This window comes from Peromyscus leucopus, chromosome 4, assembly GCF_004664715.2.
Source record: "Peromyscus leucopus breed LL Stock chromosome 4, UCI_PerLeu_2.1, whole genome shotgun sequence".
In the NCBI taxonomy this organism is placed as follows: Eukaryota; Metazoa; Chordata; class Mammalia; order Rodentia; family Cricetidae; genus Peromyscus; species Peromyscus leucopus.
The window spans coordinates 6,255,792-6,281,205 of record NC_051066.1 but is presented as its reverse complement, the minus strand read 5'-3'; the positions used below and the strand labels follow the sequence as shown (position 1 = coordinate 6,281,205).

At 47.5% G+C, this 25,414-nt stretch overlaps 1 protein-coding gene across 10 annotated transcripts in view; it reads right to left on the bottom strand.

Moving 5' to 3' along the window:
* Garnl3 (GTPase activating Rap/RanGAP domain like 3) overlaps positions 1-25,414 on the bottom strand; it is a 142,659-nt gene that overhangs the window by 44,121 nt on the left and 73,124 nt on the right. For all 10 annotated transcript variants that reach the window (XM_028884762.2, XM_028884764.2, XM_028884761.2 and 7 more), the window contains 7 exons: positions 22,658-22,757; positions 20,339-20,457; positions 13,651-13,715; positions 12,458-12,521; positions 8,558-8,584; positions 2,528-2,603; positions 1,824-1,922 (listed from right to left, as the gene is read on the bottom strand). In XM_028884762.2, coding sequence (XP_028740595.1) covers positions 1,824-1,922; positions 2,528-2,603; positions 8,558-8,584; positions 12,458-12,521; positions 13,651-13,715; positions 20,339-20,457; positions 22,658-22,757 — 550 coding nt within the window. The remainder of the gene's footprint in view (positions 1-1,823; positions 1,923-2,527; positions 2,604-8,557; positions 8,585-12,457; positions 12,522-13,650; positions 13,716-20,338; positions 20,458-22,657; positions 22,758-25,414) is intronic.

Sequence of the window (25,414 nt, the reverse complement as noted above, 5' to 3'; positions counted from 1 at the left end):
TCAGTATATCAGTTATCGATTGCTGTGTAAGTCATTCTTAGACTTGGTGGATTAAATCAGCGACTAACACGAATTTTTTAAAGGTTTATTTATTTTACGTGTTTGAGTGTTTTGCCTGCATATATGTCTGTGCACCAAGTGTTTACAGTGCCCAAGGAGTCCAAAGAGGGTCCAGATCCCCCAGAACTGGAATTATAGTTTCTCTGATCCTGTTTCTTAGTTTGAAAATGGGGACAGTAGTATCTAACCCTCAGGAATTCCGGGAAGACTCAGGAGAATGGTCCCTGCAAAGTGCTTAACCTGACAGAAGACCTGGGTTATGAGAGGGCTCAGGAGATGGTAGTTGGGACCACTACAGTGAGGCTGAGAGGTGAACATGGGTGAGGAGCTTACAGGTACTCAGGAGCCCATCATGTCCACAAGAACGCTTGTCAGAGGGGAGCTGGGCCGCACCGTCTACCTCCGAACTTGTAACTAAGGCATTTCCACGGCAGTCATGTAGTGCTTTCATGCTGAATCTGTGTGGGCTGCCAAAGACAGCCTCCCAGACAGTCGGCTACCTGGACTGGAAGTCTGCCACATTCAGGCTGGAGGAGCCTTGTACCACTTGCCTGACTTTCTCTGAGGCTTGACTGAAGATCAAACAAAACTACAACCCCAGAGGCACAAGGAAATGCTGGAAACACTCCTCAGATAGAAGCCAACCCAAGCGACTCAAGTCTGGCCATCTAGTCCCTCTATCCACCTCCTACCTTTCCAAGCTTCCCTTCAATACCCCAAGATCTCCATCAGCTACTTCAGGTCATAGACCAGGGACCCGGTGAGAATCCCCCTTCCTCCTCCTCATCCCCATTCTCAATCATCCTGAGATGCTGCGTCCTCCACCTCAGGGGCTCCACGCCAGCCTGCTGTTTCTCCAGCTGTTCCTCCAGCTGTGACAGTTGTCCTCAACACCCCCCACCCCCACCCCCACCCCGTTCAGACTGTGAAGACTGCTTTTCCAATGGCTCCCTGGCCTGTTCCTTCTAGATTATCTTCCCCACAGGTCTGCCCAAAGGGGACCTCACTGTTTTCCTACTCAGTGACATGCAAGGGGACTTCAAACTCCCTTCTCTAGTCTGTATTGCATCCTTGCTGGTCTCTCTGCTCCTTCCAGCCAGAAAGATATCCTCTTAGTTTCTAGAATGGTGTGAGGTGTTCTCTCCTGCCTCAAGGACTTCACAGATGTTCCCTGTTTGGAATTCTTTTCTCAAGATCCCCACTGTTCCCACTCATCACTTCCTTGTCCCCTCAGAGACGTCTTCTACCCCCAGATTCGGCAAAGCATCTGTGGCACTCTCTCTGTGGCTCCCAATTCCTGCGGGCACTGACTGCCAAGCTGTTTCATAACCATCTCCCGTGTGCCACCTGTGCTGCCTAGCGGGCTGTGGGGCCCCTAGAAAGGCAGGGACCACGCTGCTTTGTGCTCGCTGACCCAAGAGCCCAGCAGGGTCCTGGAACACAAACGGTGCTCATTGCTAAATGTAGCTATGGGACACCTGGGACTTGTGTTGTAAGTGACCCTCGCTGAGGCAAACCACAATGGTCACTATGATACCAGGTAGTAGAGCCTTAGGAGATTCCACAACAGATGTGGTTCTTCCTTGATGGGAATGCCATTCATGTGTGCATGATTTTATGTATTTGCTGATCATACCTCCTGAGGTGTCCTTGGGGTCTTATAAAGCCCATGGAGTCGATGACCATGCCCAGTGACCTATGTCAGATTGGAGATGGTCCTCAAGAAACAGAATTTTACTAATGCCAACAAGGGGCAAGCTTACTTTTGGTGTCCAGACCGCCACGGTAGCCTGTCCAGCCCTTTAGAGTAATGGTGTCACCGAGGAGATTCAAAAATTTTTGAAAAGCTTCACTTCCAATTTCTGAAAGAAAAGGCAAGGGATGAGGAAAGTATCACTCTCTGGCCCTCATTTCCTGACCATAATGGAATCGATGGAAGCCGAGGTGCTGTGGCATGCACAGTACCCAAACACGAGGTCGCACTGCCTTCCACCCAGGGCCATAAGGAGGCTTCACAATTCTCAGGAACCCAAGGAAGGAAAACAGAACCAGATGAACCAGGTGTTATTGCTGCTTTGCCCAATGATAAACAGGGTTGTAACATGAAAGACACAAATACAGGAAGAAGATACTGTCTTTATATTCACTCAGTCAGGAACATGAGGAAAGCCCTTGCACTCTGTAGAACCAGATTCTCCAAATTCATGTGTCTCCCCCCCCCCAGCTGTGCTCTCCAGGGCCCACTGCGGGGACCCACAGAAGTTAGGTCATAGTAAAAAACTTGGCAAATGAATGAAACTGGTCATGAGCTGCCTTATAAAACTCGGTAAACTGCCTCCTGATATTGGAGATTCCAATCAAATATCCAGTATCGGCTGTGGGCAAGGCAGTAAGGGGCAGGGTCCCTCAGCAGGGGTGAGGCAAAGGGCAGGGTCTCCCCCAGCAGGGGTGAGGAGGAGCTGCTCACCATTGCTGAACATCTCGTCGTCTGTGAGCTGTCCATCTTTGGCAAAAAGGACTCCGAATTTGAAATTCACAGAGCCCTTACAAGGAGACAGCAAAAGACACACCAGTTAATTTTATTACGGAAGCACACACAGTTTTAGGGTACAGGGTTTGCCATTTAGGGTCACTGCAGTCACCAGAGTGGACAGGTGGGGGATTCCTTCCTCCCATTAGCCCCAGGACTAAGCAATATTAACAAGAGACACTCATTTTCCTGTAGGTCACAAAACAGCTAGCAGATGAGGGGATCCACTTCTCTACCAGTTGAGCCTCTTGTGATTTCATTCCCGATGGCATGAGGAGGATGCCAGGTCCATGGGGTCAGCACAGTGCTGCTGACAAGGGCCACAGGCACCCCTGGGTCTGGCACCACGTTCTGATCCATCCATCAGCAACAGTTCCCTGAAGAGTAGGGCAGCTAATTGTCACTCAGAGCCAAACAGAACCATCTTAGATTGAAGGCTGGTAGGCTCGTCTCGAAATAGATATGGAAATTGTGGGCAATTTATACGAAAAGCTTCCCCTCCCATTCCTGAAGATCTTTAATCTGAACAAGTCACAGATGTGCACATGAAAGACAAAGCAAGTCGAGCAAGCCTGGCTATTCCAGTTTGAGTTCATGACTCTCAGTTCACGGAGGACTGATAGACTCTGACCCTGCAGAAATGACCAACACCAGTGTGTGATGGCAGCTGCTTCAGGAAGAGAAGAAGACAGAGGAAGGGAGCAGGAAGGAGGCTCTCAACTGCCACTTTTTAAAGACTTGGTCATTACTTGTGTGTTTGCTATGTGTTGCCATAATTCATTATCATACATGTATGTGGTGGTTATATTCACCACACAAGTGCATGTGCCCTTGGAAGAGGGTGCTGATTCCTTGGAGCTGGAGTTACAGGCAGTATGAGTTGCTGGATGTGAATGCTGGGAACCAAATCTGGGTTCTTCCTCTCTTTAGCCCCTCAACTCTGTGTTTTTAATGATTTTGCCTGTAATCTGGGCAGGGGATTTATGTGTTTTTCTTTATACTTTGTGCATGTCTGAATTACTTAATAGTAAGAGTCCATTGTTGGAAAAACATCAACATTACAAGGCTGTCTGACCACCACTAGGTGAAGGATTCTGGGTATTGGTCAGTCAAGGTGTGGGTGTCAAGAGTCCTAGTCAGTGGGGCAGAGGTGGGAGGTCAAGGCAGAATGTTGGGACTCAGAAGTGGAATGGCAAAATTAAGACTCTGAAAACCCAGCCTGCATTGATGGCTCAGTTATTATAAAGTGCTCACCACACACACTAGAGAGCTGGAATTCAGATCCCCAGAATCCACGTAAATCCTGGTACGGAAAGGTGCCTGCCTTTCTAGCCCAGGAAGGCAGAGAGATGGGGATCCCCAGAGCAAGTTGGCTAGCTCTGCATTGGATTAGTTCTACCAAACTCAATGAGTAAGGTAGAAGAGGGATAGTGGATGAGTCCTGACATCAACCTAAGGCATCCGTATGTATGTGCACATGTACCAAACACATGCAAACACGCACACATACCACATACATACACTTATGAAAAGAAGAAAAGGAAAAGAATCTGAAAACCCAAGCCTGAGGCTGTGCTTCAGAACCTTTCTCTGTCTCTAACACACCGGCAAACAGATGCATGCCCTTCTGTAACAGTGGCTTTCTATACAGACACGGTTATAGGGAGGCATCCCTACCTGACCCCTCTACCCAGAATGCTTCCCCAGTTCTCAGGGTGATGCTCTTCCCCACCAGGCAAGCCTCAGCTCCAGTGGAACTTTCCAGAGAGGCCACCGTCTCTCTCTTTACACCACTATCCCCACTGTAATTCCTTTTCCCCCTCTGTGCAGCTCTGACTATCCTGGAACTCACTCTGTAGCCCAGGCTGTCCTGGAACTCACAGAGATCCGCCTGCCTCTGCCTCCCGAGTGCTGGGATAAAGGCGTGTGCCACCAATGCCCACTGTAATTTTTATCTTGAACATGGAGTTTCTCACTAGACTCTGAGTTGTTGGAAGATAATCACATATACTTTAATTATTTCTGAATTTGCAGAGCAGAGCACAGGGCCAGGGACAATGGAGAAGATGGACAAATTCGATTCGGTGACTTTGCACAAGAAACAAGAAAAACAGCAAAGGTGGACAGAAAGAACTCGCTTTGTTATAAGCCTGCCAGGTTTTGATTGATTTTTTGGGTAAGTTTGTTTGTTTGTTTGCTTGTTTTTTTTTTTTTTTTTTTTTTTTTTTTTTTTTTTTTTTTTTTTTTTTTTTAGACAGGGTTTCTCTTTGTAGTTTTGGTGTCCTGGATCTCGATCTGTAGACCAGGCTGGCCTCGAACTCTGAGATCTGCCTGGCTCTGCCTCCCAAGTGCTGGGATTAAAGGTGTCTGTCACCACTGCTTGGCTAAGGTTTTTAAAGGCTTATTTTTATTATTTCAAGTTGTGTGTGTGTGTGTGTGTCAGCATGTGCACATGACTGCAGGTGTCTGTGGAGGCCAGAGGTGTGGGATCTCCTGAATCTGGAATTATAAGAGGTTATGTGAGCTGCCTGAGTGGGTGCTGGGACCAAACTCGGGTTCTACGAAAGAGCAGTATACTGCTCTTAACCATTGAGACATCTTTCCAGCCCTGATCTCTGTAGTTTCATCAGGGACCCCTACCTACTTTTGGTTGCTATGGCCATCACTTTTCTTCCTCTATTTTGGAGTGATGATGGTATTCACACATCTCCAAGATGGTGGCACCTCTTTTGTTCATGGACCCTCTTTAAAAGTACCCACAGAAATTTGTAGTCTAGAAGATAGCCCTTTGAAGTAACCACAAAAAGTCTGAAGCAGTGATCCTCCACACTTGGCCTCCAGGCTAATGGCATCGGCAGCCCTGGAGGGTTGTCAGAAGATGGCTGGCTTACACAGCCTAGTGTTTCCAACTCAGTAGGTCTGGCATCTGGCTTGGAAGTTTGCAGCAAAGATTCCCATGGGATGTTCTTGCTGCTGGTCTGGAAAACAGATGCTGAGAACCAGTGGACAAAGGAACAAACTGGGAGGCCTCCAGGTGGGCAGGGCCAGGTCCAACTGAGCCGGTAGACAGTAAGCACAGGGCAGACGGACGTGGTGAACTAGCAGTTCATTAGGACCAGAAAGGACCCACGGTCCACAGTCAGGGACATCTAGGGAAGAAGAGATTTGCCCAAGGCTGCTCCTAAGTGAAGAGCAGGCTGGAGTCGGGATCTGGGTCTCTTGACTTCTGACCAGGGCTCTTGCCAGCAGCACAACACAGTGTTCCCAGGACAGGTCTGCACTGAGCAAAGCTGAGAGCACAGGCAGAGACGGAGCCTTCATGTCAGTAGCTACCAGTACCCTGGGGGAGACCTTGGAAGGGCTGGGTTGTAAGACATGTTATCCCAGTCAGGCTAAAGCCCTGAAAAGTCTCAGGGAATGGAGGGTGCAGGTTGGGAACTGTCCAGGTACTCTGGCATAAAAGGATTTCCAATCTTCAAGGTCACTCAGAAGGAGAGAATGACTGGGTTTGCCATGATGGCCCTGGTCTCCATCTCTTTTCTCTGCTGTCCTGGTATTATTAATACTCTGCAGAGAGTCCCAGTTTAAATGAGAAATTGTATAGAACCTTCTGCTTCAGGAGGACATTCCAGGAAGACTGGTGTTGTCTTAAGTTCTTGAACCTTCTAGGACTCTACTGAAATAACCTGGTGTCCGAGGCTTCCCAGATGGTGCCCACAATAAACAGAAAGCATTCATCTATTTTCAGAAATCAAGGTGTCAGCTCACATAATGAGCTATTTTGTACTTTAGGAGAGGTAGTTTCATCTGGGACTACTGGATCAAAACACATCGTTTGTCCCTTCTGGCGCTGGGAACTGAACCCCAGGACTCACCATGCATACTAGGTACATGCTCCAACTCCTAATGGACCACACTGGGATAAGTCACTAAACATATCAGGGTTTCATGAGCACTGGATTTTGAGGGACGCAGGGAGCTTTCCAGGTCTCATGTTCAGTCTGGGACTCTGGAGAGAGCAGCCTGCTGGAGAGTTACAGGTACTGATTGCCTCAGGACACAGTCTTGCTCAGATACAGAAACAGGCCACACTTGTCATTTCTATTTGTTTGGAAGTTAAAGTATTTCTAAATTAAAAAAGGTCTATTTATTTTATGTGCATATGTGTTTGCCTTCATATATGTATGTGCACTACATGTGAGCTTGGTGCCTGTGGAGGCCTGAAGAGGGTATTAGAACTGGAGTTACAGATGGTTGGCTGCTGGGAACTGACCCTGCTCAGCAAGGGCAGCCAGTGCTCTTAACTGCTGAGCTGCTTCTCCAGCCCTAGTTCTAATTTTATCTGTGGAATTAACACTCCAAATTACATTCCTTCTGTGAAAAGCCAAGTCTGAGAAGAAAGTCCCAGTGAATCCAGAAGAATCGTTGGAACCCAGAAAGGATGGCCTTGCTTGGACAGTGTCCTGACTAGTGTTATGTCAACTTGACACAGTTAGTCACCTGAAAGGAGGGACTTCACTTGAGAAACTGCCTCCATAAGATCTGGCTGTAGTGTATTTTCTTAATTAGTGACTGAGGGGGGAGGGCCCAGTCCACTGTGGTGGTCCTGGGTTCTATACGGAAGCAGGCTGAGCAAGCCAGTAATAAACAGCCCTCCATGGCCTCTGCATCAGCTCCTGCCTCCAGGTACTGGCCTGTTTGAGTTTCTGTCCTAACTTCCTTCAGTGGTGAACAGTGATGTGGAAGCAGGAGCCAAATCAACCCTTTCCTCGCCAACTTACTTTTGATCATAGTGTTTCACAGCAGCAATAGTAACCCAAACTAAGACAGTCTTCTGTATTTATAGGGTTCCACCGGTTCACAGTTCACTGGTTCCTCCTTGTGTGTACTACAGCATAGGACACCATATCATTTATGGGGATGCCTGTCTGTGCAGTCATGAGCAAATAAAACATGGATTTCGGGTCACCAACTTCATTTTACTAAGTAGCTAACCTTTCAGGCGCATTACCAGTGTTCCTTATTAAGTTTGTTTTTTGTTTTCTGTTTTTTCTGCCCATCATCACAACTCACAGTTTATCACTAGGAGGGACTAGAATCAAGGTCTTTGTTCCCCATGATTCTAGTGGAGAAGCTGTAGGATTAAATGGGAATGCTTGGGCCACTCATCTCTCAGAAAAGCTCTGTTGGATAGTGACCTCTTCTCACCCCTCCCCAAGTCATCAACAAGGGACATTTGCTCCTTCAAGAAAACATCCCCTTAGTAAGGAGACAAAATTGAGAAATAGAGATCTGGCCTGTATAGTGCAGGCCGGAGATGAGGTGGGTGTTGTCAACAGGCTGAAGAGGTTGTGACACATTCACGGAGACACTTTGAGTTCAGGTCATTTTATAAAGATATGTCAACTAGTTGAGGTGACAGATTAGAGCTGGGGTATCAGGGAAATGGAGGAGTTAGGATTTTACCAAGTTTGATCCAAGCAACTAGACAAATGGTATTTCCATTTCTGCTATGGATAACATGCACAAACCATCATTTCCTTACTCAGTTATCTACAGATAATATGCTGGATATTTCTATGACACACATACATGTACAGGGACATGCACACAAAAGTGCACACACTCACACATAAAATGGGGTAATGGAATGAAGCATGCAGTTATCTTTGGCACGTAGTGTGGTAAAGTGTGTGGCTTTGCACTGAAATCCTACTTGAATGGAAATGAACATCTCTTTACACCACATTCACATATTTACGCAGACTTAAGTATACTTGTCTATTTATAGAGAGCTGTATGGGGAGTTTTGAAGAGGACCTTGGACAGCCCCTTCAGGAGGCCTCTGTGAGAACAAGCCCACACTGCAGATGCACTGGGGTCTAACTCAAAGAGAAGGCTGTGCTCACAGCGAGGGAGCTGACACTGGCTAAGGGCAGGGAACAAATCTGTTAATAAACTACTCACCTCTTGTTCTTCCAGAACCAGCAAGTCCTGTCAAGCAAAGTTTCAGAAGTTACATTTATACATCATGGTGATTACTGGATTTTGGTTCTCTGAGAAAGCCAAGCTTTATATACTCACACGATTTGATGTTATGATATTTTGGAAACAATAGAAGTTGGTTAGTTATGGAATCTCTCTTTAAGGAAAATAAAGACAAAAGTAAAGAACAACCAGAAACAAAACGCTGGCTGGGCCACAGATCTCTGAGAAAACCTCTGACAGATACTAACTGCTGCTCACCGATCCCTGAATCAACGCACTTACTGCTTCACGAAAACACCCCTTTAGTAAGGAGATCCAATTGAGAAACAGAACTGAACAGTGTCAAAGGCTGGCATCAGCATCAAGACACTGGTCCAGTGCGTCTCATTACTTGCATCACACCGAGTCAGCTGCCCTGAAGAGACCCTCTCCTGAGATCAGCAGGGGGCACTGGTGGCCCTAGAGTCCTGGCTGTGAGTCCTGCTGCCCACAACTGTGTGTGTGCACAGATTACTTGACCTGTCTGGGTCTGCTCCTCACCACTACTCTCTTGCCCTGTGCGGGTCACTTTGGAGAGAGACACAGTGAGTGTGGAGGATGCCTGGCAAACAGCCTCAGACCACCTTCCCTTCTCAGAATGAACTTCTGAGGAAGCTGGCAGGCAGATACCAAGGCCAAAGGCTCTGGGAGAGGTCACTGGGTGAGTGGAGGTGGGTCCAGGGAAGCCATGGCTGCCAGTGAGAACTGAGAGGAAGGCCAGAATAGAGGTGGAAGAGGCTGAGCAACCCTCATCCTCCCTGTCAGCTGGGAGCTGACAATTCCTAAAGGGAGGCACGCAAAATCCTGCATTTCTGTAACAGGGGCTCTTTTGTTTACAAGTACGTCATCATTGTTTTTGAATCCTGGAAAAAATAAACCTATACTTTGGGACACACTTCATATTTGCATGTCATTACACACTTCATTGCAAAATCCTCTTTTACAAAATTTCCTTTGGTCTCAACCACTCTGCCATGCAGCCTAATCATTCCAGAATTACAGGTAAGGCATTGGAGACTCAGCAGAGCCTGGGTTAAGGTCATGTGGCCTGGTTCTCCTGACACCTGCAAGTATATGGTGAATAAATCAACAGGGAGCTTCCCAACTACCTTTGGTCCAGCAAATACCAGAACTGGGGCATTTGTTACTGGCCCCTGGCCTGGGGAGAGGGCTTTCCTCCATGGCCAGGCTGTGGGAGCAGCCTTGCACCAAGAGTCCCCAGGGCCTCAACATTCAGCCACAGGCTGCCAGGTCACATCCTCTTTGTATCATCTTTGTTTTGGATTACATCTTTTTAGAGGTGGGTGCTCCTGCCAGGAATTGTGGTCTGCCAATGTCTACCTGACAGCATTAGTTTTAAAAACTCATTTCCAGATTTGTGAGCACCAACTAGGTCTGTTTTTGTTGTTTCTCGGTTTGTAATTTCAGCCTGGAAAGTCTAATTTTGTGTAGTAATGGTGTTTCTTAAGTCCTAGTAACTTTTTTCCTTTGTGCCTGTATGTACATGTTTGTGTGTGTATGTGTGTGTGCAGGGAGGCATGTGCACGCCACAGGTCACGTGTGGACGTCAGAAGACAACCTATGGTGTTGGTCCTCGCCTTCCACATCATCTGAGACTGGGTGTCTGACTGCTGTCCACCGTGTGTGGCAGGCTAGCTAGCCCACAGGCTTCTGAAGAATTTCCCATCTCTGCCTTTCATCTTGCTGTTGGAGTGCTAGGATCATGGATGCTGGGATCAATCTTCAAACTTGTTCTTTTTAATGGAATTTTGATTTTTATCATTAGTTTGTAGCTAATATTAAGTTTTAAAAAACAAATATTAGCCAGGGCAGAGGTGGTGCACACCTTTAATCCCAGTACTCAGGAGGCAGAGGGAGGTAGATTTCTGTGAGTTGGAGGCCAGTCTGATCTACAGAGCTAGTTTTAGGACAGCCAAGGCTACACAAAGAAATCCTGTCTCAAAACAAAAACAAAAACAAAAGAAAACAAACAAACAAAAATTAGATTTAAGAGTGCAGAATTTTACATATACTTTAAAAACCCTTTAATGCTTTAAACATTCAGATTTAGTTCTACAGATTTTTATACAATCCCTGGTCACCAGGAAGTCATCTACAGCTCTCTAGAACACAAAGTAGCAGAGAAAGGCAGGAAGATAACACAGAGATCCCACTTTCCCACTAACTTAAAGCCAACTTAATCACACACACTGCTTCTGGAAGGAATCTGGTCAAGAAAAATGTCACTGCATCCTAGCAAGCAGAAACAGAGGGACACATTTTAATAGGACTAGCCAGCCATCTTCCTTCTCATAATGAGGTTGGTTCAGCGTCTATTTGCTGTGTGGATCCAGAGACTGTCAAGGGCTCCTAACAGTAATGTGCAGAAGCTGGGGGGCAGCTCTGATGGTGTGACTTTGGGGACTGGGCCTCATACCCAGGCCTAGGGAGGCTCATGAGCATTCCTTGTTAAGGGGTTAAACCAAACACAATTATAGGAGAGCATGAAACAGCTTTTCCATGGAATCAGGCACAGAATGGGGACCTCAACAGGCAGGGTGAGCTAGCACAGCAGCTGAGACACCGGCCACCACAATGCTGCTCCTCCAGGACCGTGGGGTGGGGTCTTTAGAGTGGGGCTAGTAGTGGTGATCACTCTCAGGCACCAAGAAGGACAGGATTAAGACTCTGTTCTCCCAGCCTGATGTGGAAGATGCCCATACTCTCAGTACTGCAGGGGCTAAGGCAGAAAGGACATGAGCTTGAGGTCAGCCTGGTTTATAAAGTGAGTTCTAGGGTAGCCTGGACTTTAAGGTGAGACCCTGCCTTTGGAAAAAAAATCTATGTTTTATAATGAAGTAGTAAAGACACATTGTTACTGATATTTTCATCCATCCATCCATCCATCCATCCATCCATCCATCCATCCATCCATCCATCCATCCATGTTTTTCGAGACACATCTCTCTGTGTAGCTTTGGAACCTATTTTGGAACTCACTCTGTAGACCAGGCTGGCCTTGAACTCACAGAGATTCACCTGGCTCTGCCTCCTGAGTGCTGGGATTAAAGGTGTGTGCCAGCACTGCCTGGCACTGATATATTTATAATACTAATTTGTTTTGAGGTTGCCATAGTCACTTTAAGCATAGCATGGCTTAAATTTGCTTAGTTTAACCTAACACACTAAATCTTGCCCGAGTTTATTTTAGCAGGATGCAAATACTATTTTATTGTTCACTTATTTATTTAGTACATGTCTGTGGGTACAGGTGCACGCAGTGCTTTGGCACACACGTGACAATCAGAGGATAGCTTGCAGAAGTCACTTCCCTCCTACCATGCTGGTCCCAGTGGTCAAACAAATGGTATTTTATAAATAAAATGAAAGCAAAGGCACGAGGACATTCCACTCTGCCTGTCTGGGTTGAGCTAAGTCGAGAGGCAATGACCTCAGTTTGAAAGCCTACCTTAAAGGGATGCAGAAAATAATTACACTCTGCCAGTCCTCACATCTCACTTGAGTTATTTCCCCTCACTCTGCCACCTCGCCAGCTTCTTCCTTGTCATCCAGCTCTGGCACCACCCACCTCCTTGAAGCTCAGCTTTGCCCTGTTCACCGGCATCCTAGTGAGGATGGCTACAGTTCTAAGTTTTCAGAGCTAACTCAATTACAGCTACATGAAGAAGGCGCGCGCACACACACACACACACACACACACGAACCTGGCCCTGATCCTGACACCACACTTCCTTCTCTGACCAGACCAGCCCGCCCTACCGTCCTGGTGAGGTGAGACTGAGTCCACGGGTTGTTATGAAGCCCCACAGCTTCCTGTACCTTTTGTATCTCGGGATGGAAGATTTCCCTGGGGCCTTTCTCAAACTTGTCCAGGTTCATGGCACTGGAACAGAGCAGACAGAGCGAGCCAGTGAGCAGGGGCTGAAGCAACAGGAGTAAGATGGAGTTCTCTGGAGAGGACAGACAATGTTGTCTAGAAAAATCATGGGGGATTCTCTGAGAGGACTGACACACTAGAAATGCAGATCAGCAAGTGAGGGAACAAATCGAGAGTCCATGAACTTCATCAATTGCCATGGGTAACTGTCCCTTCAGGACACTCACACAGTGAGAGCAGCAGGCATCAGGGACATCGGCGTCAGGCATCCTCGCTATTCTCCCAGACTGCTATTAACTTATTTATTGGCTGTTACTGACAATTTCATATATGTTTATGATCCTCTTTAGCCCCAGAGCTGTAGATGCCTAGTTTAAATCTTGTAGTTTACCAGCTCTGCAGGGGCTCTCCTGCTCTCTGAGGCCCTGAGTCCTCGTAGGGAACTGAGGCAGCAGGTGGACTTGGTGCAGCTGAGCTGAAGAGTCACCAAGAAAATGCTGGGAAAGTATTCAGCACGTGTGTCTGACAAAGAGCCACTGCTATTAGGATGTTATATCTTAGCTGGGGACAGAGTGACAGGCTCCATCTGAGTGGCAGCTTTCCCCAGGCCTGGGAGAGAGATGAGAGGGAGATGGGAACCAGGGGCGGGAGCCAGATGTTCCAATCTTTTCACTCGCTGTTCAGTGAAGAATAAAGCACATCCCCCAGAGAGCCTTTGCTGACATCTGGGTTTCTATTTCAAAGTATAAAAATAAAATGAAAAAGATTTCTTGATTTTCTTTCTAAACCCAAAGAATCCAAGTGAACACAAGAAAAAAACAAAACACCCCCCCCCAAAAAAAAACCAAGCAGCAGGCAAAGGAATGCAGAGCGGAGGCATGCTCAGGAGCCACGGCTGGACGGTGCGGCCGCGAAGCCCTGGCTCTCCTGCTCTGAGCCTCTACTTCCTCATCTGTAAAGTGGAGGTAGTGACAGTCCTGCCCTCTGGGGCTGTCTCGGAGACTCTAGGAGGCAATGCCTGGCGAGACAAAGTGCCCGGCGTGCCAATCAAGGAAAGCAAAAGCACAGGGATCCCAGGAATATGCACTCCATCCAGGCCGCCCGCTTGTGTGGGCCTCTGTCCGTGAGTACTCACCTTAAGATGGACTTCACAGACAGCGTTTTTGTGGGACTGTAGGGAAGGCATAGTTTTTGCGTGCCCTGGAAGAAGCAAAGCACCAATCAGGGAGGAGTCCGGTGCCCTTCACCTCTGAAGAGCCTCACCTGGTCTCTACAATGAAACTGCTCTGGCTGACAGCACCCTCCTTCTCATTCACACTTCTGGTTCTGAGCAGGACTCAACACATCAGGCCTCAGTGTCTTAGTATCATGGTGGACAGCTGAGCATCTGCTACAATTTGGATACAGGACCCCCAACAACCCATGTGCTGAAGGCCATGTTACCAGTCTGTGGCACTATTTAGAAGGTGCCAGAAGCTTTAAGAGTAGGACCTAGTGGGAAGTCTTAGGTCACTGGGGTGATGTGCTCCCGGATGGGGATGGAGGACCCTGGTCTCGTGGTTCCCAGCTGCCATGAGGTGAGCAGCTTCCTCTAGCTCCACGGATCCCGCTGTGAAGAGCCCCTCACCACAGGTCCCAAAGCAGTGGGCACCTGAGCTCCACCGCTGTGACTCAACACAAGCCTTTCGTCTGTTCAAGCCTGTCATCATCTCAGCCTCCTGGGATCCTGAAAACCACACGTTCAAACCAGTTCAAAGGGGACTGGTTTGGTATCTGAGCTAAAAGTCAGATATGGTTCAAAGATTATAAGGAAGAAGAGTCTCTGTTCAATGAGACTCAAGTACCATGTCATGCGGTCAAAGACCTTTTAACTAGAAATCACCCCTGTCTTCCAGCAAGGTTTTAATAATGTGTGTTTACTGTGCTGACTTATTCAAAGTCATTTACTTGCTTTAAAGTGAGTACCTATTGTGACCGACTCACAGGAAGGGTGGATAAGTTCCTATCTCCAGAACAGAACAGGCAGCCACCTCGGCAGTCCTGTGTCCAGCACACCCAGAGCAGAGGTGCTCCTGTCCTGTCTCTCCTCTCCACTACACAGGCCAACGGGGCATGGCTAGCAGATGAGATCATCAAACAGTACCCAGCTAAAGGCTTTGTAACTTTGGCAAATCACAGAACTGTCATCACAAACAACTCGAGAAGGGCTGGGGTGTTCCTTCAGGAAGTGAGCAAAGAAGTAAATACTTGGTGTGTTGTGGGGACACTTCTACCATCTTCCCTGTGCAAGCTGAGAATAACGGCCTGGGGTAGAGTTCTTCTGCCTTTTCAAGCCTGTGATCTCTGTCAGTAAAGAAAACATTTGACCAATGTACAAGAGACCTGACTCTCATCTCCACCACTGGTCATGGAAGATTTTTCCCACACAAGACTCTCTTTATGGGTCCTCTACTGGATTAACCTGCCTTTTTTAGTACAGAGATTGGAAACCCTGGGAGGAGATGGCAGTTCGCTCTCCAGACTTCCCAGGCCGCACCGCTGGGAGCGAGCTCTCCCTGTGGCTTTGCTGTATACTGGCCCCAGTGTACTGTTCACCTATACAGGAAGCTAAGCTGCTCAAGGCGGCCTCAGACCTGTGCCTCTGCCTAGCCTCCTCCTACCACCTCTGCTCATCAAACACACCAAAGGCAGCTCTAAGGACAGGCCCAGGCCAGCCGGTGGCAGGTGACAATGGCACCTTCACGAGGGCTTGTGGGCTCAGGACTTGCGGTTTTCTTCACTATAACCTGGCAGAGCTCTCCCTCCCATCTCCTGTTTTCAGACGTCTAGAGTTAACACTCAAATACAACCACTCTGTGTTTTCTGGCAGAAAGAGGCAAGGCCCTAAGCGGAGGCCTGTGTTTGCACACACCAGGCAACCAGAGGTGAGCACTGTGCAGATTCGGAAGTACAGGCTGGATGTGTGGGCACACCTGCCAACATGCACTTGCAGGGACTCCCACAGGGTGCTACGATAATTTCTCTGAGCAGACAGACTTTGAGCCTCCTCTTTGTACCAGCTGTATTATCTGGATGGAATTTCTACAGCGCGTTGGAATTGTTTCTATATAAAAATCTTCCTTGTGTGTTCAGACAACACCCAGCACAGTTCTAGGATGGAGTGCTTTACCTGGTTCCAGCCCCAGCCCCTCAAAAGCCAAGAGAGATGCCTAGGAAGAACCTCTTGCAGTAGTTATATGTTGCTGTCCTGCCTTTGGACAGCATGGGCTTGTGTGCAGGGATTGGGAGGAACCTGATACCTGAACTTCCCACAACCTCCAGTGCCAGCCTGCAGTTATGGGAATTTAGTAACTGGTTTTATTTTTCTCACCCTCTTCAATATTTCCATTTGTAGCCAGGAGCAAACACTTACTCTGCTGTTGGCCCACAGTTTAGCACCTACAGGAGAGGCTTTAGATGAAGGTTTGGACATTCTCAGTGGGATTAAGATTCCTGATGGTCAGTCCTGGGCTGCTTTCACAACACCTACACTTCTCTAATGGTGGCCAAGAGTGGCTCCACAAAATACTACTTTATTTGTCTGTTAATCCTTGTTCTTTTTGCCTGGAATATTCCCCAGCTTCCCCTTCCAGTTTGCCAGTCCCACAGCATTTCTCCTTTGGATCTCCATGTGGAAGAGCTCCCTGACCTCAGCTTCAGGGGTCTCTGTTTCCTCCAGGGTGCTGACCACATCACCACAGTCTGTATGTAGGACAGACAACTGCTTCAGAAGCAGGAGTAAGCCAGGTTTTCCCTGCACTTGTCTCGCCTCCCCCCTCCTCAGAGCCAGCAACCATCCAAGGACGCAGGTGACTGTCAGGATGGAAGACGGCAGGACATCAAGTAAGTTCCTCCCTGAAAGGCAGGAGAGGTGGAAGGAAGGAGAGGAGGGAGGAGGCTAAGGGGTCAGACACCAGGCCACAAGGGCACGGGAGAACACTGAGATATCTGAGTGAGCCCTGCAGGCACATACGGCTCGGGACAAAAGGCTGCTGCCGAGGCAGGACCTCTCACAGGAATCTAAAGCCCGTGCGTGCGGCACCTGTGGAGACATGGTGACGGGCAGCAGCTGCCAGTGTGGATGACTGGCGAGATAACAGATGCGGGCCTAAGGCCACTGCTTGCATGGGTGAGCCCTAGGGTAAGCTGTAGAGCTGAGGTCCAGAGGCTAGCAGAGACCTGAGCTTGGGGCCACACAAGGGACAGCAAGATCCACAGACTTCAGGAACACAAGCTTTCCCATGACCTAAAAGACCAGAAAGGACCGGTTCTTTTTTTTTTTTTTTTCTTTTTTAAAATTTTTTAAATTTTCTCTACTTTTATTTTTTATTTATTTATTTTTTAATTTTATAATTAATTTAATTTTACATATCAGCCACAGATTCCCCTGTCCTCCCTCCTCCCGCCCACCCCAATCCAATTTTTCATTCATTTTACACACCAATCAAAGATCCCTCTCTTCCCTCCTCCCAGCCTGTCCCCCAACCCCTGCCCCCACTCTCCCCCACAAGAAGGCAAAGCCTCCCATGGAAGGCACATCCAGTAGAGGCAAGTCCAAGCCCTTCCCCCTGCCTCAAGGCTGCATGAGGTGTCCCATTATAGGTAGTGGGCTCCAAAAAGCCCCCTCACGCACCAGGGATGGATTCTGATTCTACCGCCAGGGGGCCCCCCAAGCAAATCAAGCTACACAACTGTCTCCCCATGCAGAGGGCCTAGTCCAGTCCCATGCAGGCTCCACAGCCACTGATCTAACTTTCATGAGTTCCCACTAGTTTGAAAGGACCAGTTCTATCCCAGAGGTCATATGAGACTACATCACAAACGATACCAAAATAACCTGGAGTGGGGCCTGCATCCCACTGTACATAGTTCTGTTTGTAAACCTCTGACTCAGTGTGCTGGTGCCATGAGATCTCAACCCTCTCCTCGTGTACCTAAATATCAATTGCTAGAGGAGCCGAGGAGGGAAGTCCAATTATTTGCCCAAAAAGAACACTGAAAGCAGAAGGGTCTAGAATGTTGTAATGAGCAAACATAAAACAAAAATAAATTAATGAAACAGAAACCAGAAAATCCCCTGCCTGGTGCAGGAGACAGGGGCTCTGGGTGAAGGTCATTTGTCACCAGGGGAACAGCGGGCACTTGAGAAACGGGGCACATACACTCCAGGGTCTCCTAGACCATTCATGGCTCTGCTTGTCACACAGCTGTGCTGGTAGCAGGCTGATGGCCCCAGTTCTGGCGGTGGCAGGGGGAGGGGACGTGTTGGTCCTTCTAGTTCTTTTGAGTCTGGGAAAGCCCCTGTCCCTGTAAACCTTGGTCCCACTAAAATCCCTTGTTATGAACATGCCTCTGCTGGAAATAAGTTCAGGAGTAACACAAAAAAAATCTTTACCCCCAAATCTGCTTCAAAAAAGACAAACATCTGAAAATTCTGTAGATGTTGACTTAAACAGAAGCAGCGGTGTCCAGAGCCATTAAGCTGGGCTCGGTGCCGTCTACTTACTCATGGTTCTGGAGCTGTGCCTATGTGTCAGGCATTCTGCTACGTGGTGGGGACACTGAGGGACGACACTATGAGTCAGACTTCCATAGAGAATTAATTATGGACAGTAGTGACACCTTGGTCACTGAGCCCTGGGGTACATTTGGCCTGTCATATAGTGGGAGGGACTTTGGCCACGGCATTTAACTTCTGTAATTACAATAGCAGGTAGTAAGATTTGGGTAGTTAAGAAATGATCTAGTATAGTGGTTCTCAACCTGTGGGTCACGAGCCTTTCTAGGGTCTAATGACCCTTTCACAGGGGTTACCTAAGACCACAGGGGCTGGAAAACACAGAGAGTTACAGTAGCAAAATTACCGTTATGAAGTAGCAACAAACAGTTTTATGGTTGGGGGTCAGCACAACACGAGGAGCTATGTTAAAGGGCCGCAGCATTGGGAAGGCTGAGAACCACTGCTCTATCATATAGTAAGTGCACATAAATGTTAGGTTTTATTCTTTACTATTTTAGCTTACTATTTTAGAAGTATCTAATCATAGCTTGTTGAATAGTAGTGGTTCTTGGAAACTTTTTCTTTGTGAGATAGAGTCTCATATCCCAAAATGACCTCAAGCTTATTATGTGAGTGAGGATGGCTTTTAACTCCTGGTTCTCCTGTCTCTGATTCCCAAGTGCAGGGATTACAGGCATGTGCAACTGAACACAGGATTTCATGCATGCTGGGCATGCAGCCTATCAACAAAGCCTCATCCTCAGCTCTTCCTTCTAGGTCATTTAAAGTTGTTACTCTATTGCTATACATGTATGTGTGCATGTAGGTATGTGAGTGAATGTGTGTGTGTGTGTGTGTGTGTGTGTGTGTGTGTGTGTGTGTGTGTGCTTTCACCAGGGTATCATACTGTCTGTGTACAAATGCTCCTAGAAAATAATAGAAAAAAAGAAAACAATGGGAAAAATTTATGAAAAATGAAAAAAATCAAATATAAGAATTGCCATAAGACAAATTTATGAATCAGAGTAGCAAGTAGACATAATGAAAACACATAAGGAAAATGTGAAACCTAAAACAGTGCAGCTGGATGGATGCTGTTGCTGGCTGCGCAAGTCGGAGAGAGGCGACACCGTAGGGGCTGCAGCCAGATAGCACTCATCTCTTCTTCCAGTCTAACTAAAAGATGGGCTAGTTCATAGCTTTAACTGTTGAAAACAGCTCGGGTCAGGGCCTGGAGAGATGGCTCAGTAGGTCAGAGCAGGAACTGTTCTTTCAGAGGACCCAAGTTTGCTTTCCAGCACCCACATGGTGGCTTATAATCATTCATAACTGCAATGCCAGGGAATCTGGTGCCCTCTTCTGACCTCTCTGGGCATCAGGCAAATACACGGTACACAGAAATACATGAAGACAAACACTTATACACATAAAATTACAAGAAGTGTAATTTTAAAAAATAGCTAGGGTTAGCTGGGTATGGTGGTGTATTCCTATAAGCTCAGTACTCAGGTGGCTGAGGCAGGAGGATTGTGAAGTTTGAGGCCACCTTGGTCTACATAGCAAGTTCATGAATACAAAGTGAGATCCTATCTCAACAAACAAAACAATAGATAAGAATGAACAAAACTAGGGCTGGGGATGTGACTCAGTTGGCAGAGTGCTTGCCCAGCATGCACGCAGCCCTGGGTTCGATCCCCACATCATCATAAAAGGCAGAGTGCTTGCCCCGCATGCACACAGCCCTGGGTTTGAACCCTTCAACATCACAAGTGGGCATGGTGGTGCATAATCTCATCACTTAGGAGTTAGAGACAGGAGGACCAGAAATTCATCCTCAACTACAATGTGAGTTTGAAGATAACCTGGACTATGTGAGACTGTCTCAAAAACAAACAAACAAACAAAACCTTTCACATCCTCCTCTCCACCCCCAAACAAAAATGAACATACCACTACCATTAAAAATCCCAAAAAGTAATAGATAAGATTAGTGAACTAATGCACTCTATAAAACCTACTGCTGTTCCCCAGAGATCAAGACTTAGGAAGTAGCTGTGTCTGACTGTGGCTTAGGGATGAGGAGAAGCTGCTGTCAATGTCAGGCTTGGTGGCCCCAGCTCAGAACGACAACGACGATGATGACATTCTGAATTATCTACAAGGAGAGGAGGCCCCTGACAATGGGCTGATGGGAATCTGAGATGGCGATGGGCTGCAAGGAAGGTCCTCCCTCACGTGTGCTGACCAGGGGACTCGTGAGTACAGGGGCAAGTCAGGTACTCACTGTTTTCCGCCACAGAATTGCACGGTACTGAGGGACACGCTGGTTGTTCTGGTCAGAAAGGGTCACAGACAAGAAGAAGGGGCTCTTCTCCGCATCGTTTCCAATGTAGTTCTGATGGACTGCAGGAGAGAGAGTCGGTGAGGACCCGGCGGCTCCTTGGGCCACGGCAGCGTTCACACAAGCAGCAATCCTAAGACCGCATGGGAGCTGACCACTGTGGCCCACTTCCCTAGCCAGCAGCTCGTTCAGTGTGGACCGAGGCAGGGTGATAAATCTGCCAAGAGCCTTCTGGAAAGGCTTCTCACTCTAGGGATGTCCCCCTTCCTCTGGCTACCATGGTGTTGAGGATGTCTGTGTGACCCTAAGGAGGGCAAAGCCATCACACCAAGGGCAGGGAAGCAGAACAAGCCAAAGGGCCTAGGCCTCTAACATCACCGAACTGCCGACACCACCAACCACGGGGCCTTCCCTGGCTCACCTACAACATGCTCCGTGGACTATGTCAAACTTTATTGTTCATTTCCTTCTTGTTTAAACCAGTCTGAGGTAGGCTTTGCATTACCTCTTTGGATGCTGCTGGCATTCAAACTCACAGCGACCTTTTTGCTAAAAAGCCAACGCTGTGGGCACTCTGTGCACAGCCGGGGGGGGGGGAAGATGAATGGCACATTTCTTTCTTTGCAAATATTTCTATATTCCCCACCCACCCAAGCAAACCTCGCCTGGCCAGACCTGAACTTTTTAGAATAATACTGCCACAGTTTTTCTTTTCCTTTTGTGTGCAGCATTGTTATGTATGTGTGTGCTGCACACACATGGTGTATGGGTGTGCATGCCTGTCTGTGCACTTAGGAAGCCAAGGGAAGATACTGTCTTCCTTATCTGCTCTCAGCTTCATTGCCTTCAGACAGGTTCTCTTGCTTAACTGGATAGTCTCCATTTTGGCCAGGCCACCAGCTAGCGAGCTCCCAGGATCCACCTGTCTTTGTCTCTCCAGTGCTGTGTTGAAGGAATGCACAGCCATGCCCAGGTATTTTACATGGGGCTGGGGATTTGAACTCAGGTCATCATGTTGCAGAGTAATCATTCTCACCCTCTGAGGCCTGTAACAGGTTTTTAAAAAGACACTGTGCTCATTTCCTGGCTGGAGAATCATGTTCTGCAATGGATGTCTCACTGAGTTTCTCTGCCGTTTTTATTTTCCCTCTATTCCCAGCCCCCTCTCTCATCAGCAACACACCTGCACTCTGTCTTTCCACGTGCTCTCTCTAAAGCCTACGAGCAACCGAGCTCTTGGCATGTGTCAGGCCCCGCGGTCTGTGTTGTTTTTGCACATCTCATCGGAAGCTTCGCTCGGCCCTCTAGGAAGGACTAGAAATAGCTCCACTTTACAGACAGAGAAGCCACGTCCAAGTCCTCAGGCTAATGAGAGCAGAACCATGTTACAAACCCATTCTACAGGCTCCATGAGGTCGGGGTGAGCCTCATTTTGTACTGTACCCCACTATGTACACTGCCCACCAGACAGCAGGTGGAGCTTAAATATGTGTCACTGGTGAGTGAGTGTGGCAAGTCCACAGTCTTTCTTGTTTTGTTTTTCAAGACAGGATTTCCCTGTGTAGCTTTGGAGCCTGTCCTGGATCTCGCTCTGTAGACCATGCTGGACTTGAACTCACACAGATCCGCCTAGCTCTGTCTCCCGAGTGCTGGGATTAAAGGCATCCACACCATCCGGCCTGAGCCCACAGTCTTATGGCCAAGGTTTGCTCAGGAAACCATTGCTCTCCTTCATGGTCACCAACTGCTTAAAACTCATGCAGATGTGTACTGACCTTGCTAAGTTAAAGTCTTTTTTCCATCCTGAAAGTTCTTATCTCTCAAAGATGAGATGAGCTAATTCCTCATTTACCAGGGGGTTAAAACAACAACAAGACGGGGCAGTGGCACACACAGAGGCAGGCAGATCTGAGTTCGAGGCCAGCCTGGTCTACACAGCGTGTTCCAGGACGGCTAGGGATACACAGGGAAACCCTATAAAAAAAACAAAAACAAAACAAAAAACCTCAAACCCCTCCCTGCAAAAAACCCAAGCCAAAGAAACAAATAAAACCCCAACAACAAAACCCAGTCCCACACCACTCCTCCCAAACAGAGCTTACTCTGAGTTGTAGCTCTTAGCCTACAGCGCTCACCACTGACCTTAATGAGAACTGTCTGACACTGTTTCCCTCAATTATTTCAGTCCACTCATACAGGGTGTCTGAGATCATGCAGTTTTGAGCAGCATTTCTCCCCCAGTCACCACGAAGGCATAATTACCTTGTCCTAAGAAATACTTGAAATACCATCGGGTGTGGTACTCTGGGTTTTCTAAGTGCACGTCTGTTCTTCGCCAAGTGCCTGGCAGAGCAGCTGCATTCTGTAATGGAACAAAGCTGTGTTGTTAAAAGGTGTATTTAGAAAGTGAACATGAGGCTAGCAATGAACCAGAAGCCAAGGAACCAGGAGGAAAAAGTCGCCATCAAAAGCACACATAAGAGCGGAACCACATGTTCTCACTAGCGGTGACAGTCACAGAAACATCCAGCAGGCTGCAGGCTGCAGGCTGCAGGAATAAGTAGACCCGGTTCTAGTAGGCATGTAAAGTCTTTCCCCTGGTCTGTGGTATCCTGATAAATGGAACTGCTGTCCCCTAGGCACCAGTTCTTACCTCCCAGCACATTTCATCCAGAGGACACTTCTTAGCATCTTACTCAAGGTCATTTGCTCTTTAGAATTTTTAGATGCATCTTAACAATTGCCCAGTTGGTGTGGAAAATATGGACAAACCTTACGAGTAATCCTATCAACAGATAGTCATTATTACTATTTTGTATATATGATGATTCATCTTGGTTGCCAACTTGACTGATCTGTAAGAATTTCTTGATTAGGTTATTTGAGGTGAGAAGACCTACCCTAAATGTGGGGGCACCTTCTGGTGGAGGCCTGAAGAAAGGAGGTCCGAGGGAAGAGGCTGTTTTGTAAACACCCCTGCTGCTGCCGCCACTGCTGCTGTATTCTTTGTTGATATCAGAACCCTGAAGACCAGCGATCTCCAGGAATCTTCTAGGCTTTCAGCACCAGACTGGGATTGCTGAGACATCCATCCTCGTGGACCAGGCAGCTACTGGGTTCTCAGCCTTTCCAGTGTGAAGACAGACTTCACTGGACTACTCAGATCACTTCTCGTAAGCCAATTTGACAGATCTCCTTTTATTTTATTTTTTATTTTTTATTTTTTTGGAGCTGAGGATCAAACCCAGGGCCTTGTGCTTGCTAGGCAAGCACTCTACCACTGAGCTAAATCCCCAACCTCCTTTTAAAAGATGTCCACTCCATCATGTCTGTTGCTTTAGACTCCAACTCCCACAGTCTCCCCCAATCCCATCCACATTTACAGGGATTTTTTTCTTAACAACATGGGAGCATACCAGTCACGTAGTTTGGAAGACTGCAGATGCTCACGGTGGTCAGAAGAGGCCACCAGATCCCCTGGAGCTGGAATCACAAGTGAGCTGCCATGTGGGCACTAGGAACTGAACCTAGGTCCTCTGCAGGAGCAGTAAGTGCTTTGAAATCTCTGAGCCATCTCTCCGCCCCTCTTTTCCTGTCTTTATGAGACATTAAATACCCTTACAGGGAACATCCTGATGGCCAGGCTGAGACTGTGTTAAAGCCATTGGAATGCAGCTTCAAGGACATAACATTTGCCATGGTAGGAAACAGACTATACAGAGCATGCGTTGTGACTCTGACATGCCTTGGAAATTTTCTACACGGTTCTGATCAGTTCTTTATCATGTTGAAGAAGTTTTCTTCAATTCTGAATTTACAAAGAGGCTTTCAAAATTTTTCTTTGCTAGATCTTTGTAGAAGAGATTAATGGAGGAAAATGTTACATTGTAATAGATCTGATGCTGAACATTTCTTCGATTTCTGGAGGTCCCTACCAGGTCATGGTATATTCTCTGAACAGACCACTGGACTTTTAAAAAGATGGATATGCCATGGTTGTTCCTCAGGGCACCTGCTGGCTTCTTTTCTGATGACGTTGCTATCTACTTAACTTTTTGTGACCTGTCTCTTTGAACCTGAAGTTCACTAGTCGGCTAGCTTTCCAGACAGCAAGTTCCAGGGATCCATTATCTCTAACCTCCACGCCAGTGCTGGGATCACAGGTGCCTACTGCCACGCCTGGCTTTTCACATGGGTGCTGGGGATCTGCGCTCAGGTCCTCGTGGTTACACAGCAAGTACTCCACCAACGGAGCCGTGCAGCCAGCACAGCCACTTCCGCCGGGTCACTTCAGTGTCTACTTCTCAGGAAAGAGGTCTTTTCATGTTAACTAGAATACAGCCTTTTTCCTGGTGCTGGGGACTGAACCTTGATCCTTCTGTATGCTAGGCAGGCACTCAGTCATTGAGCTACACCATCAGACAGCAATTCAGCTTTATCGACTTTGTAGATTTAGCATCTATACAATGTACTATCATCTGTATTCCGGATTTGTCACCATACTCAATGCTGATGAGAGCTTCCCATCCCCTTCAGCACATGATCGTTTTGTCGCTGTGTCTCATTTAGACTCCCTTCAGAACATTTTCAGAATTTTGTCTTTGGTGACAGTGGCATTTTGAAGCACGTAGTGTCCTCCCTTCCTTGCCTTTCAGTAAAGCACCCTCTATCTTGTGGCTGTCTGATGCATCTCCACAAACAGAGCCATGGTCTGCAAACCCAGCCAGAACACTATGTAGGTAAAGCTGTCCTCAGCTCATCAAGATAAACTAAGGAAACTAAGCTGCCCATGTGCTCCTTAGTGGAAAGGTTAGCTGTGATCACTCCAAGGTGTCTCCTCTTTGTTTCAGTCTTTTGGGGTGACTCAGGAGGAGTGGCGAACTGGCTTCTGCTCTTTGGAGGATTTCTGCATGATTCACTAGCTACAGGCACTTGTCTTGAACCATGGACCCCTGGCAGTACTCCTGCTCCGCAAATCTTTCCATTATGCAACCAGGTTCATACAGCTCAGGCGCCACA